This window comes from Callospermophilus lateralis, chromosome 5 (genome assembly GCF_048772815.1).
Source record: "Callospermophilus lateralis isolate mCalLat2 chromosome 5, mCalLat2.hap1, whole genome shotgun sequence".
In the NCBI taxonomy this organism is placed as follows: Eukaryota; Metazoa; Chordata; class Mammalia; order Rodentia; family Sciuridae; genus Callospermophilus; species Callospermophilus lateralis.
The window spans coordinates 67,624,947-67,639,254 of record NC_135309.1 but is presented as its reverse complement, the minus strand read 5'-3'; the positions used below and the strand labels follow the sequence as shown (position 1 = coordinate 67,639,254).

At 35.1% G+C, this 14,308-nt stretch overlaps 1 protein-coding gene across 2 annotated transcripts in view; it reads right to left on the bottom strand.

The window, feature by feature from the left end:
* Positions 1–8,037: 8,037 nt before the first annotated feature.
* Positions 8,038–14,308, bottom strand: part of Lars1 (leucyl-tRNA synthetase 1) — a 73,186-nt gene continuing 66,915 nt past the window's right edge. For both annotated transcript variants that reach the window (XM_076856764.1, XM_076856763.1), the window contains one exon: positions 8,038–10,455. In XM_076856764.1, the coding sequence (XP_076712879.1) occupies positions 10,250–10,455 (206 nt within the window). In that variant the 3' untranslated portion in view covers positions 8,038–10,249. The remainder of the gene's footprint in view (positions 10,456–14,308) is intronic.

Below are 14,308 nucleotides of genomic sequence, written 5' to 3'. Positions count from 1 at the left end.
TGTTAAATAAATGTGAAATACATGAAAATTCAGGTTATAAGAATAATACAAATTAAGAGTGACTACTAGCTTTACAAAAAGATTTACAGTGTGTGCTTCCTTTTAAGAGTGAACAACCATTGTACAAGTAAGCTCTGATTCCATATTTTAAATTTCCATTTGTACCCTGCTTTCCTAATTAAACATCTATTGTATGAAATGATTAGTCCACACGCCACACAGTTAATTTGTTCATTTAAAAATAAGTGAAAAAAGGGCTGAGGTTGTGGCTCAGTGGTAAAAGCCCTTGCCTGGCATGTATGGGGCACTGAGTTCAATTCTCAGCACCACATATAAATAAGTGAATAAAATAGAGGTCCATCAACAACTAAAAATATATTTTTAAAAAAGTGAAAAAAGAATGAAATGTTCTGAACTATTTATTTTAAAAAATGAAAGCATTAGAAAGTTGCCATTTTGCACAGTTCCCAACATAGTCACTTATCCGGAAAGGATCTTCAAAGGGTACTAAAACCATCAGGTAAAAAAGATTAGGATGGGCTGGGATTGTGGCTCAGTAGTAGATCACTTGCCTAATATGTGTGGGGCACTGGAGTCAATCCTCTGCACCACATAAAAATGAATAAAAATATTGTGTTTATTTACAATTAAAAAAATTTTTTGAAAGAAAAAGCAATCTTTAAAAAAAAAAAAAAAAGATTAGGAACAGAATATTCCCTAGATACCAGAGTATCACTCCACATATTTCTAATTGCAAAATTTAAACAAGTATTTTAAGTCTGGAGAGATACAAAAGTACTCAAAATGTTATCTTCATGATGTAAAATTTTGAAAGTGCTTTTTAAAAGATTTAACTGCAATAAAAGCCCTGGAAGTGGCTTTTAACAATGATATCTTTACAATATAGCATCCTGGAAGTGATCAAAATATACTTCTAATATGGAAATTCCGGAGTTTATCCAATTTAGATCACTAACAGTGGAATATCTGACACTGTAAACTTCTTGATAACAGTTACAACAGAAGTAATGTTTAACCCAAATTTCAACAACTTTCTCGACCACATTGTCCAATAGAAATATAATTTGAGCCACATATGTAATTTTAAATTTTCTATTAGTAAAGGTAAAGTAAAAAGAAACAGGTGAAGTTAATTTTAATATTAAATTTATTTAACCCAATATATCCAAAACAATTTCAGTATATAGTCAGTATTTTGAAATTATTGAGATATTTTACATTCTTTTGTATACTGTCTTAGGAGTACAGTCTACACTTATAGTACATCTCAATTAGCCACATTTAAAAGTAGCTAGTGGCTAAGCACTGAACCCCACAGTTCTGAAATTACCTTCCAATATGAGAAACACAAGAGAGGGATAAATTACCATCTATTCTTCCAAAGTGAAAATGCATTAAGAATTCCTTTGTCACATTTTTCAGGTCTCTTAGGAGCAAGGGCCACATCCTACGCTGATTTTTGTACTGTTTTTTCACCTTATAACCAACTAAGCTCTACGTATAGCAGTAAGAAATTAAGAAACTTAATTGGTGCTGTAAATTTTGGGGTTAAGGGGCTGGGGCTCAGTTGTAGAGCACTTGCCTCATAACAGTGAGGCACTGGATTCAATCCTCAGCACCACATAAAAATAAATAAATAAAATAAAGATATTGTGTCCATCTACAACTAAAAAATTGGGGGGGGGGTCAAGTATTTTCTAATACAGAAGTGAAGCTATATCTAAAGATATTCAGAGGAAAAACAATTTTAACAAAATAACAGCTGAATGTCAACTAAAGACAGGCAAATAGGCTTCTAATAAAGTATTGAATAAAGTTTTCAAGAAAAAAATATATATGGGCACAACTATTGCAGGCTACAGAAGACTAAAAAAACACAGCAATCTCTCCTGCTTCAAAAATTTGTAGTGACTCTCCACAGAAATTGAGTCAAACATCCAATTTCACCCAGAGATCCAAGATTCTTTATAAGACCCAGTTTACTTACCTGTTTCAAATTTTTCCTCATTCCTTCCCAGATAAACATTTCACTCCTGGCTTCATCTCTCAAATGAGCTATTCATTTGTTTTCTCCTCCAAGCCCATAGCTATTACAAGTTCCAAAAATTAGGAATATAGTCCTCTTCTCCAGCTATTCCAATCTAAATCATCCTCCACATCTCACCTCCTCTATTGTCTTTTTTGACTGTGATCCATATAAACTTCTCCCATCACTGACCTGACAATACTGGTCTTGTTTAAATACTGTTTCCCATTCATGAATTCTTCTACTATCTATTAAGTGTGCTGTAGTGAAGTGGAAATATGGAAGAGTGTTCTCATTCAACACTAATACTAGTATGTAGGCTCTTGAACAAGTCTCTTTCATCTCCAGAACTTTTATCACGGGCCCTGCTTGCTACTTCCTTGGCAATACTGGCTACATGCCCCTTCCTCAGAGTTCTGTGCTTGTCTTGTGTCTGCCTAAAATGCTGTTGCCCAGGTGTCTGCTAACAAAACCTCCCATATATTTACCTCTTGACCTACAAGCTCACATCTAGAAATTTACTCTAAAGATTCACCTAACAAATATGAAATCACATATTCATAAGATTATTCACTATAAACACTTTGAAACAACCTAAGTGCCTATCCATAGGAGACTGGCTGAAATACTATGGTACACCTTTACAACAGTATTATTGGTGGGGTGGGGTGGTGAGAAAAAGGACAGAAAGAATGGGGAGAAGAGGAAAGAGGAAGAGAAATAAAAAGATCCCTCTGAGTCAAAATGGAAAAATATCCAGGCTCTCTTGTTAAGTTAGGAAAGCAAGGTGTAAAATAATTTTATATATAATTCCATAGATATATCCTGCTACTATTTGCATAATATAGAAGAAATTAAAGTTTACACATATAAACAACAGTTCTATTTTTTAAAAAAGAAACATGGGAAATATGTAAGCCAGAAAATAATGACAACAGTTAACTATTGTGTGAGTGGGAATGTAGTGCAAGAGAGTAAGAATTCTCTGAATGGATATGTTTTTGACTTTTTAATTATGCATTTTACTTATTAAAAAAATAAATAAAAAGGAAACTACAAAACTTAATATAAAGAGAAACTAATGACTGTCCATTAAAACCACATTATCAAGAATACAAATAAAAATAACTGCTGGCAAGGATGTGGGAGAAAAAGGTACACTTATACATTGTTGGTGGGGCACCAAGCAAGTACAACCACTTTGGAAACAGAATGGAGATATTTCAAGACTAGGAATGAAACCACAAAAGACCCAGCTATATCTCTCCTTATTTATCCAAAAGCACAAAAATCAGCATACTATAGTGAAACATGCATACCAATGTTTATAGCAGCACAATTCACAACGCCCAAGTTATGGAACCAGCCTCAGTGTCCATCAATAGAAAAGTGGATAAAGATAATGTAGTATATACACATAATGCAGTTTTACTCAAAAGAATAAAATTGTCCTCTGCGTAAATAGATGGAACTGGAGAACATTATGCTAGGTGAAAAAAGTCAGACTCAGAAAGTCAAGAGTCAATATTTTCTGTCATATGTGGAAGCTAGAGAGAAAAAATAAAGTAAAAAAGAGATTTCATGAAAATAGAAGGAAGCCACCAGAATAGAGGAAAGGGATTGAGAGGGAGGAGCGGAAAGAATGGGGAAGTACTAGGGAATGAAATATACCAAACTATGCTTATGTCCGTGTACAAATATCATAGTGAGTTCCATTCTTATAGACATTATAATGTCTATAAGACATTATGCTAATGTACTAATTAAAATAATATTAGTAATAGAAGGGAAATCAGCAGAGTACAGCAAATAGATCAGGGTGAGGGAGGGAGGAAAAGGAAAGGTATTGGAGAATGAGATCAATCAAATTATGTGCATGTAGAAACATGGCATAATGAATCCCACTGTGATATGTAATTTCAATGGACCAATAAAAACATTTCTTAAGAAACCACACACAGCCAGGCACAGTGGTGCATGCCTGTAAGCCCAGAGGCTCAGGAGGCTGAGGCAGGGGGATCTCAAGTTCAAAGTTACCCTCAACAACTTAGTGAGGCCCTAAGCAACTCAGTGAGACACTGTCTCTAATAAAATACAAAAAGGGGCTGGGGATATGGCTGAGTGGTTAATTAATTAAGTACCCCTGGTTTAACTGCCAAAAAAGTACCCAAAAAAGAAAAATTCAAGAAACATTTAAATATGATGTTATTTCCCTTATAGGGTATGTTCTAAGTACACAAAGAACTGCAAAAGTAGTATTGAACTCTACTTAGTAGAATGTTAGTAGAGAATTGGATTGTTAATTCTAATAGACCAAATGAGTAAAATATACTGAGATTCTTTTTTAAAAAAATATTTATTTTTTAGTTGTAATTGGACACAATATCTTTATTTATTTTTTATGTGGTGCTGAGAATCAAACCCAGGTCCTTGCACCTACTAGGCAAGCGCTCTACCATGGAGCCACAACCCCAGCCGCATTACTGAAATTCTTAACAACCAGAATTCTCACTGTGTAAAAGAGGAAAATACACATAAGGTGAGGAGGCAATAAAGAATTCTGTGGCATTATATAAAATTATGATTTAAAAAAAATACATAACACTTCTTAGCTGTGTCCAATGGAAAGAGTGAAAAAAAAATACAAAATATCCTTGGTAGTAATGAGCACAGAAAACACTTGGATTTTAATACCAATTAGATCTTAACACTTGGTTTCTTAATACCATTCTCCATTAAAATAAAGCAGAGTTATTGGAGAAGAGCCTAATTCCTTCTGGGACAGGAAAATATGAGGTAAGTTAGAAATTTCTTGAGCTTTTAAGTTAAAAAATGCTCTAAGTCTGGTGGGGAGATAACAAAAGGACAGAGGAGCCAGCTGGAATGGCTCCACAACTGGTTAAATTTGGAAAACTGAATATTCAAATAACGATAAAAGATTAGCACACATATAAAAAAATACATCAGTTCACAGTAATTGTATTTACTTACTTATTTATGTATGGTAATGGGGATTGAACTCAGGCCCTCCCACATGCTGGACAAGCATTCTACTACTAAGCTATATACACCCCTAACTTCAGTCCACAGTGATTTTAAAAGAATGAGGTGGGGAAACAAAAGAAAGAGGAATGCTTCTTTATAGAAAAACAATACCTAATTAAGGTAGATGAGAGAATTTAATACCTAATTAAGGTAGATGAGATAATTTAATCATTTATAAGAACTTACCATATTAAAACCATCAAAATAACATCACAAAAATTATCCATGAATGCTACCACTTCATGTAAGTTTGCTCACAAATAGGGTCTTCATCCATTTGCACTGCTATAACAAAATATCTTAGATTGAGCTGGGTGCAGTGAGCTAGGATTACACACCTGTAATCCCAGCATCTTGGAAGGCTGAGACAAAAGTTCCCAAGTTCAAGGCCAGCCTCAGTAATTTAGCAAGGCCCTAAGCAACTTAATGAGACCATGTTTCAAAATTAAAAAATTTTTAAAAGGGATTGAGGATGTAGAGCAATGGTATATTGACCGAGTTAAATCCCTAATACCCCCACTCTAAAAAAATTCTTAGATTGAGTAATTTCTAAACAATAGAAATTTATTTTTCACAGTTCTGAAAGCTATAAAGTCAAGATAAAAGGCCAGCACATCTGGTGTCTAGTAAAGGTCTATTCCTCATAGATGCCCCCCCCCCCTTTATTCTGTGGATTAAATGGAGGGGCACTTTACCACTGAGCTACATCCCCAGTCTTTGCTAAGCTGATAAGGGTCTTGTTAAGTTACTAAGGCTGGACTTGAATTTACAATACACCAGCCTCAGCTTCCCAAGTCACTGGAATTACAGGCATGCACCATCAAACCAAGTTATAAATTATATTTTCTATGCATTCTCACATGACAGAAAGGCAAAAGAGCCCTCTCAAGCCTCTTTTATGAGGGCACTAGCCTTACTCCTGAGGAAACACACCTCAAAACCTAACCTTCCCTCCCAAAGTCCCAACCTTTAAACATCAATTACTGTGGAGCTTACATTTCAACATAGGAATGGGGAGGGGTACAAGCATTTAGATCATACAGAGGCTCAAAATATCACCACAGACTTATTAGAAAAGGGAAGTGTACACGTGATGATACCATTTACCCAAGTGATCAAACTTACCATTATAAATGGAACAAACCCACAATATATTAACACTGATATAATAGGAAATATTTACCCAGATAGCACTCTCAAATCCGGATTGAGGCATACTACTACTAATTGGCTTAATCATCAAAAATGCCATTGTTGACCGGGCAAGGTGGTGCATGCCTGTAATCCCAGCAGCTCGGGAGGTTGAGGCAGGAGGATTTAGAGTTCAAATCCAGCTTCAGAGGCGCTAAGCAACTCAGTGAGACCCTGTCTCTACATAAAATACAAAATAGGGCTGGGGATGTGGTTCAGTGGTCAAGTGCCCCTGAACTCAATCCCTGGTACCAAAAATAGTCATTGTCAAAAAAAGACCAAAGAAAAATAGAAGGAAGCAGAAAATTGTCCTGCTTTAAGAAAGATCGAGAGAGTCACATCCTAAGGGACAGGAACCCCCTGCATTTTTCCTTTGCTAGCAAAGCAATAAACCTTCTTTTTCTTCTTCCTCAAAACTGTGTCCTCATTATTAAATTGGCACTGATTGGACCAAGCTTTAGGTTACAAATTTTGGTGACCCAGATGGGACCTGAGAGCAGCCCCCGCTCTGCTTTTTTGGGCAAGCTTGGCACTCTAAGCAACTGCACTTCCATGCGGAGGATGTAAGGTGAACTTTTTGAGAGCCGACTACTGGAAAGTGTGCCTCGGGTCAAACCAAACCAGAGGAGCCATATTGCTTTAAGTAAAGGGAGGGACTGAGAGCTGCCAACAGCTGCCAAAGCCCCTTTGCTTCGGGGAACTCCTGCCTTCTTTACTGGCATTGTAAGAATTGCTCCATTTTGGTCTGTTTTCAGAAAAAGGAAAACTGAATGCAGTAAAGTCATGACACCTTGGCCATCTGGTAAGCTCCACAGTGTGCACACCAAAACCCTTGATTTGGTTCTCCTTTGTGGGAGCATCTGGTTCCCTTGTGGGGACATCTGTGGCACTACTGGTGTAGGAGTCATGGTTAAGCAGGAGTTGGAATCTTGGAGAGATTTTTTTCCCTATCTGGTCTGTTTTAAAAGTTCCTGTCTGTAGGCCATGGTTTTGGGATCCTCTGTCATTATGGGTTTTTTTGTTTGTATCTGTCTCTGTCCCTTTAACACATGGGCAATAGTGTACTGATTCTATAGATTGCTTCTTGGGGAAGATCTTGGCTGAATGGGCCACCTATAGATGTAAAAGTGTCTAAGACAATGTTTTACTGTTAAAAAAGAAAGATCAATAGACCATAAACTGTAATGCTTGATCTTTTACTAGATCCTAAGAGGCATCAACACAGTAACTCAATAAGAAAATTTTATTATCCCAATTAGGAAAGCTTATTGCCTAGTATTATTGTATCCTAAATATATTGGGCATAACAATGATATTGTGATTATATAGAATGTCATTGTTCTTATTAGGAGATGCATGTTTTAATATACTCAAAAAGTAAGCGTCATGGTATAATTTATTCTCAAATGGTTCCAAATTTTTAAAGTACATTCTAAATGCAATATGGTATCCTGAATCAAGATCCTTAATAGTACAGACACTAGTGAAAAAACAGTAAAATCTTTAAAAAAAAAAAAAAAATCTGTATTTAGTTAATAGTAATGTACCAATGGTTAGTTAGCTTTGACAACCAAACCAAGGTTATATAAGATGTTAATAGGGGAAACTGGGTGAAAGTTGTACAGGAACTCAGTCCTACAGATGCAACTTTCTTATAAATCTAAAAACTATTCTAAACTAAAAAGTTTATCTTACAAATGTGAGGCTAGAGACAGATAAAGCAAATGTCGCAAAATACCAACAACTGATAAATCTAGGTGACAAGTATAAGGATATTTATTGGCCAATACTTTCAACTCTCCTGCAGGCTTTAAATTTGTCAAAATAAAGTGGTAAAATAAAGTTACAGAAGGGTAAAAGAATAGAAAAGGTATTCCACATGAACACTAACCAAAAGAAAACTGGAATTACTATATTATTTATTAGGCAAAATAGACTTGAGGGGAAAAAAAAGACAAGTGTGAAAGAAAGAAAGAAAAACTAAAAGATAAAAACTTTCTGATTAAAAAAGCTTAATTTAGGGCTGGTAATATGGCTCAGTTGGTAGAGTGCTTGCCTCACATGCACAAGGCCTTGGGTTCAAACCCCAGCACCACAATAAAAAAAAGTTCAATTTAACTGCACATGGTGGTACATGCCTATAAAACCCAGCAATTCGGGAAGGCTGAAGCAGGAGGATCTCAAGGCAACTTAGTGAGGCCCTAAGCAATTTAAAGAGACCTATTTCAAAACAATAAAGAAAAAAAAAAGGGGTTGGGATGTAGCTCAGTGGCTAAGCATTCCTGGGTTTAATCCCCAACAACAACAACAACAAAGTTCAATTTATCAGAAAGATGATACAATCTATATTTATAAGCAAAGTAGAAGCTGTCCAACCTATAAGGCGTAAATAAAGGGTCATGATAGATTTTAGTAAATCTAAGCAGAAAATAAAACAGTAAGGATACAGATTTCCTAGATTATACCTAAATACTCATAATAAGCCTACAAGGTAAGTGCCATTGTTACTTTGATTGTATAGATGAAACTGAGGCTCTGAGTAATTGCTAAATCACACAAACAGAAAAATGGAAGAAATGGGAATCTACCCTAGATAGCCTGATTTCAGAAAGTGTGATCTTGGGGCTGAGGTTGTGGCTCAGTGGTAGTGCTCACCTAGCATGTGTGAGGCCCTGGGTTTGATCCTCAGCACCACATAATGATAAATAAAAATATTATGTCCATCTACAACTACAAAATATTTTTAAAAAAAAAGAAAGAAAAAGTATGATCTTGCCTCATTATTCCATACTGCCTGCCTCAAGCATAAATATGGTGATTTGCACTTGAGGATTTCTAAGGAACATTTCAGTTCTAACCTTCTATAATTTGATTCAATAAATCCACAATAAAACATTCAACTAGGCTGAGTAATCCTGAATTACAAAATTAAATCATGAAATCCATTCATATGACCTCACAATTAGACATAAGGTTCCTGAGAATTATCAAAAATTGGATTTTCCCCTATAATCAAATTCATCAGAGACAGAAATGTTATTCTGTTAGTCAATGCCTTACATTTTTTTCCTAATATGAAGAATGATACACAGACAATATTAAAAGCTTTCAGCAAGAATAAAATAACAGCATGGTGTAGGCCCATAATCCCAGTGACTCAGAAGGCTAAAGCAGGAAGATTCCAGTTCAAGGCCAGCCATAGCAATTTACTGAGACCCACATTAAAATAAAAAGAGCTAGATATGATGCTCAGTAGAATACCCTGGGGGCTCAATCCCTAGCACCATTAAAAAATAACAAAAATTATAGTCAGAATGATGTTTAAACACAATAAGACTCAAATTTGGTAAATGTAAATTCCTAGGAGAAAAAATTATTTCTGTTAAAATACCTAAATTAGTGTAGATGAAATAAACTACTTTTAAACTACTGCTATTAGCCCTGAAAAAAATGTGATTGATTGTTAACTGGCTATATTAAAGTTTTTAAAAGTTTTAAAAAATACAGAACCTATTTGTTCTTTACATGAAATACTTAGTGATCATAGTTAAGTGAAAATATTCTCATTTGCTCTTTTAAATCATGAGAATTCCTTTCTTAAATAGAACTGGCTGTCTTATTTTTTTCTTTTTAAATAAGAAAGATAGCTAACTCCTTAAATTGATATATTATAAAAAGCTGTGTGATATTCTAAACCTTCAAAAACAGTATAAAATTACACCTCATAAAATAAAGCATATTGACACTTTTGTGTTGAGGACTAGAAACTTCTGACAAATGGCAATAATTTGTTCAAAAAAATAACATAGCATAGCACAAAATTTATTAGGTCTATGAATCAAAGATGACTTGTGATTACATACAGATTTAATGGTTAGAAATGAAATTTATTTAGGCTTAGCCTAAGGATCTAAGAGTAGTAGTAGTATACCTAGAAACTACGGTAAATCTTCAATTTTCATGAGTTCAATGAACCAGATAAATAATTGTATCGCCAATATCTGCCTGTAGCCCATTTTCAGTGAGATGAATTTTCTTGCTCATGAGGTCCACATGGAAAACAGCATGCTCAGAAATGGGTGTCTTCTCAGTGTGCTCTTTTCCCAGGATAGGAACTCGCCGAGGTCCCAACAGTGGATCATCAAATCTCATCAGTTTCACTTTGGAAAGGTCTATAGCAGAAGAGATTATCAATATGAACATTTAATTATAGTAATGACTTGAACTCACGAGTGAGACTAATAATTCAAATTAAAACACACCCATTGTTATATCTAAACAAAAATATGTTCGTCAGATATTTAAATTTTAGGATCTAATCTCAGGAGCACAGCTGAAATCTAATAAATCTTCACCCCCTTTCAGCTTTTTAGTCAGATCAAGGATTGTCAGACAATCTACATAGCATATCTCCTGGAATGACAACCTAGAGAAAGAAGAAACTGAGTGTATTTTTGAGCATTAACTTATATAATCTTTTAAATCACTTTTTATGTCTCAAAATATCAAAAAGTCTAGAGCTAGGGATATAGCTCGGTAGGTAGAGTGTTTGCCTTGCATGCACAAGGCCCTGGGTTCAATCCCCAGCATTACCAAAAAAATAATAATAATAATAAAAAAGTCTAAAACTTATTTATTTCTTGTTGTGTTTCCTGCAATGCATTAAACTTGTAAGAGTTATAGCTTTTCTTAGAGCTACATTTGGAGAAATAATTACTATTATAAGAAATAGCATTATCCATTTCTTGCTTTCCTCAAAAGATCAAAGTGTTTGAATTAACAAGTTGATGAGACAAGCAGAGAAGGGGCAAAGCAGAAGGAAAGGGCAAAGCTTTTAAATTTTCAAATTTCAAGATGAGTTTCAATCCTACTCTGCTTGAGATTTTTTTGATATGCTCTTATGCAAGCTGATAAGATGGCTTCTGGCAAAAAAAAAAAAAAAGCACTTTTTTCATGAAAAAAATTATGATCTAACAATCCTGCCAACAACTGAGCCTTAAAGAAATTTCCTCAAGCAATCTGGAGAACTCCCAAGAACAAATGACTTTTTTTTTTGGGGGGGGGGGGTCCTGGGGATTAAACCCAGGGCCTTGTGAATGTGAGGCAAGCACTCTACCAACTGAGCTATATCCCCATCCCCAAATGACTTTGTTTTACATGACAGAAAGACATTATAAATGAATACTAATGATGATTCTGGGTTTATATCTCATTCTAAGTGGAGCATGCCTAGTTATACTTAACCTTATCCAAAGAAACAGAAATTATTTTCTGAATTACATCCACCCCTTTCTAAAACAGATTGCTGGGTGGTCTGTAAGCTACACTCACTCATGTCATCTTGAGAGTATGAAGCTTAGTATGAGAGGGATAAGAGATAAAAGGAGACATTAACGCAGCTGGTGTTGATATCTGGAATAAAAGTTATCCAGGCATTCTTTATTTTTAGGAAACAAAAACTGAAGAACCACAAGTTTAGACAAGAAATCTTGGGGCTTACAGAACAACTACCTACCATGAAAGCAAACTCTGCTGGAGAGTCTTTGGAGAGCCTCTGCAGAGACCATACAACCTATACTCAGACATAGCACAAGTCCTAAGCAGCAGGCACAATCTTTAAGACAGTCATGATCTTACTTGGGAGACTACAATTCATTTTCACAACCATTGCAATTCATACCGTACATCAGTGGTACCAAATATTTTGCTATAGAAGCAGTGATAAGTCTTACCAGCAGATTTTATATATAAGGCCTTTTTCTACTACATATCTTAAAATCTCTCTCTCTTCTCTCTCTCTCTCTCTGAAACAATCCTCCCTCTTCACTTCTAGAAATTCTAATTCAAACTATTTCAAATAAACCTTAATACTCAATTAGGCTTCTAAGTGACAAAACCCATTTACTTTGATGTTTCACCATGTAGTTCATTAATGCCAATAAATTCTTGGTGCTTTCTTTGTGGTTCTACTATCTTTTCTTATCCCAGACTTCTCTTATTGAAAATGTTGAAATTTAAGTCTGCAACTATACAAGATTTAAGGCACTTAGAGAAAAGATGATCGTGATTGAAAGTCCCTAGGGATTGATAATGTGAAATGGAGTCTTTCACCTCCAACTTATTAGTTCATTTGTGGCATGGGTTGTGAGTGACTTAAAGTCATTATCATCAAATAGTTGCTCAATGGCCTTTGTGGAGTGAAATGATGGCTTTAGTGTAGTTCCTACTGGTCCTAGATCATAATCACCTTCAATACAATTGGCAGTAATTGGATAACTTGCTGGCTATTGCAGCAGACAGACTAAGAACTATGTTATTGAATTTAACTTCTTCTCCATCTCATATACTCAATACACTCAGCCCCCAAAGGTATCAAAGTATCCTGAGGGCTTCTGGAAAAGTATCAAGGTTAGATCTCTTCGGTAGATTCTTACAGGAATATCAATTTCAAACTCCCCCTAATGTTTCTGTTTTCTAAAATTTACAGCAGTTACCAACACCAAACTTAAAACACTATCATCATACCATTCACAGCCACTATGACAAAGAACATAAGAATTATGCCAGAGCCTCCATGAGAAAAGATAAGAGATAAGAAACACATGTCTGTACAACTCTGAAGAACCTATTCAGTGATACACCTAAGTATATGCAATTTCAATATAGGAATGCATCCTCTCATGGGTTACAACCTTATGTCAATCCTACCCAGTGAGTCCATAAAAATACCTATTTTCTTTAAAAGACACTAAAGTTACCAGGCACAGTGATGCATGCTTATAATCCCAGCAGCTCAGGAGGCTGAGGCAGGAGGATCTCAAGTTCAAAGCCAGCTTCAGCAAAAGTGAGAGGCTAAGCAACTTCGTGAGATCCTGTCTCTAAAGAAAATGCAAAATAGGGCTGGGGATGTGGCTCAGTAGTTGAGTGCCCCTGAGTTTAATCCCCAGTACCAAAAAAAAAAAAAAAAAAAAAAAATACTAAAGTGTTCTTCAAAGCTAAGGTCTCTTCCTATTATGAAATCCCCTCATGACTGAATACTTGCAATACAAAAATGACAAGTCACAAAATGGCTTCTTACATATTCATATTTCTATAAATGTTCAAGTTCTGCTTCTTATAGCCTACACATTCTAAATGACTGAGCTACAATTCTATTTTATCTAGTTTCCTAAGGTAGCAAAATAAATGTCTATAACAACATGGATGAATCTTGAAAACATTTATTTAAGTAAAATAAGCTAAACACAAAAAGAGTGAATGTTGCTGGGTACAGTGATACATGCCTATAGTCCTGACTACTCAAGAGGCCAACAGAGGGAAATCACTTGAGCCCAGGAGGTTAGAGCAGGCCTGAGGAATATAGTGATATCACCATCTCTTAAAAATAATAAGAAAAAGCTTATAAATAAAATACACCCAATAAATCCAATCAAAAGATTAAAATACAAATATTATATGATTCCATTCATGAGATACCTGGAATAGTCAAATATGCAGAGGAAGAAAGTAAACAGTGGTTACCAGAGACTAGAAGGAGGCAGAATAGGTAATTCAGTTTAATAGGTAAAGGGTTTCAGTCAGATGAGGAAGATGAAAAATTCTGGAGATGAATGTTGGTGAGTTACACAGCAATGAGAATATATTCAATGCCACTCAACTGTATTCTTAAAAATTATTAAAATGTTAAAAATATGTCTATCAACAATAAAATCCCTAGCCCTAATATATACCTAGTGATGATGATCCATACAGAGTAAACACACAGTTGGTACTTCCCTCCTCCTGATATACCTTTCCCCTCACCATCACATATATAATTTTCAAGGCACATCCAAAAAAATATTTTCTCCATATATTCATCCTTTGATCACCAGAGCTGGAAATAATCTGATCTTTTTTTGTGTGTGCTATATGCTTAATTTGTGCATATATAAATTTACCACTTATAGTTCTTAAAAGTCATTGTCTTGTATTTGTAAATCATTAGAAATTTTTTATACTGATAGGAAATGGCTTAATCCATTT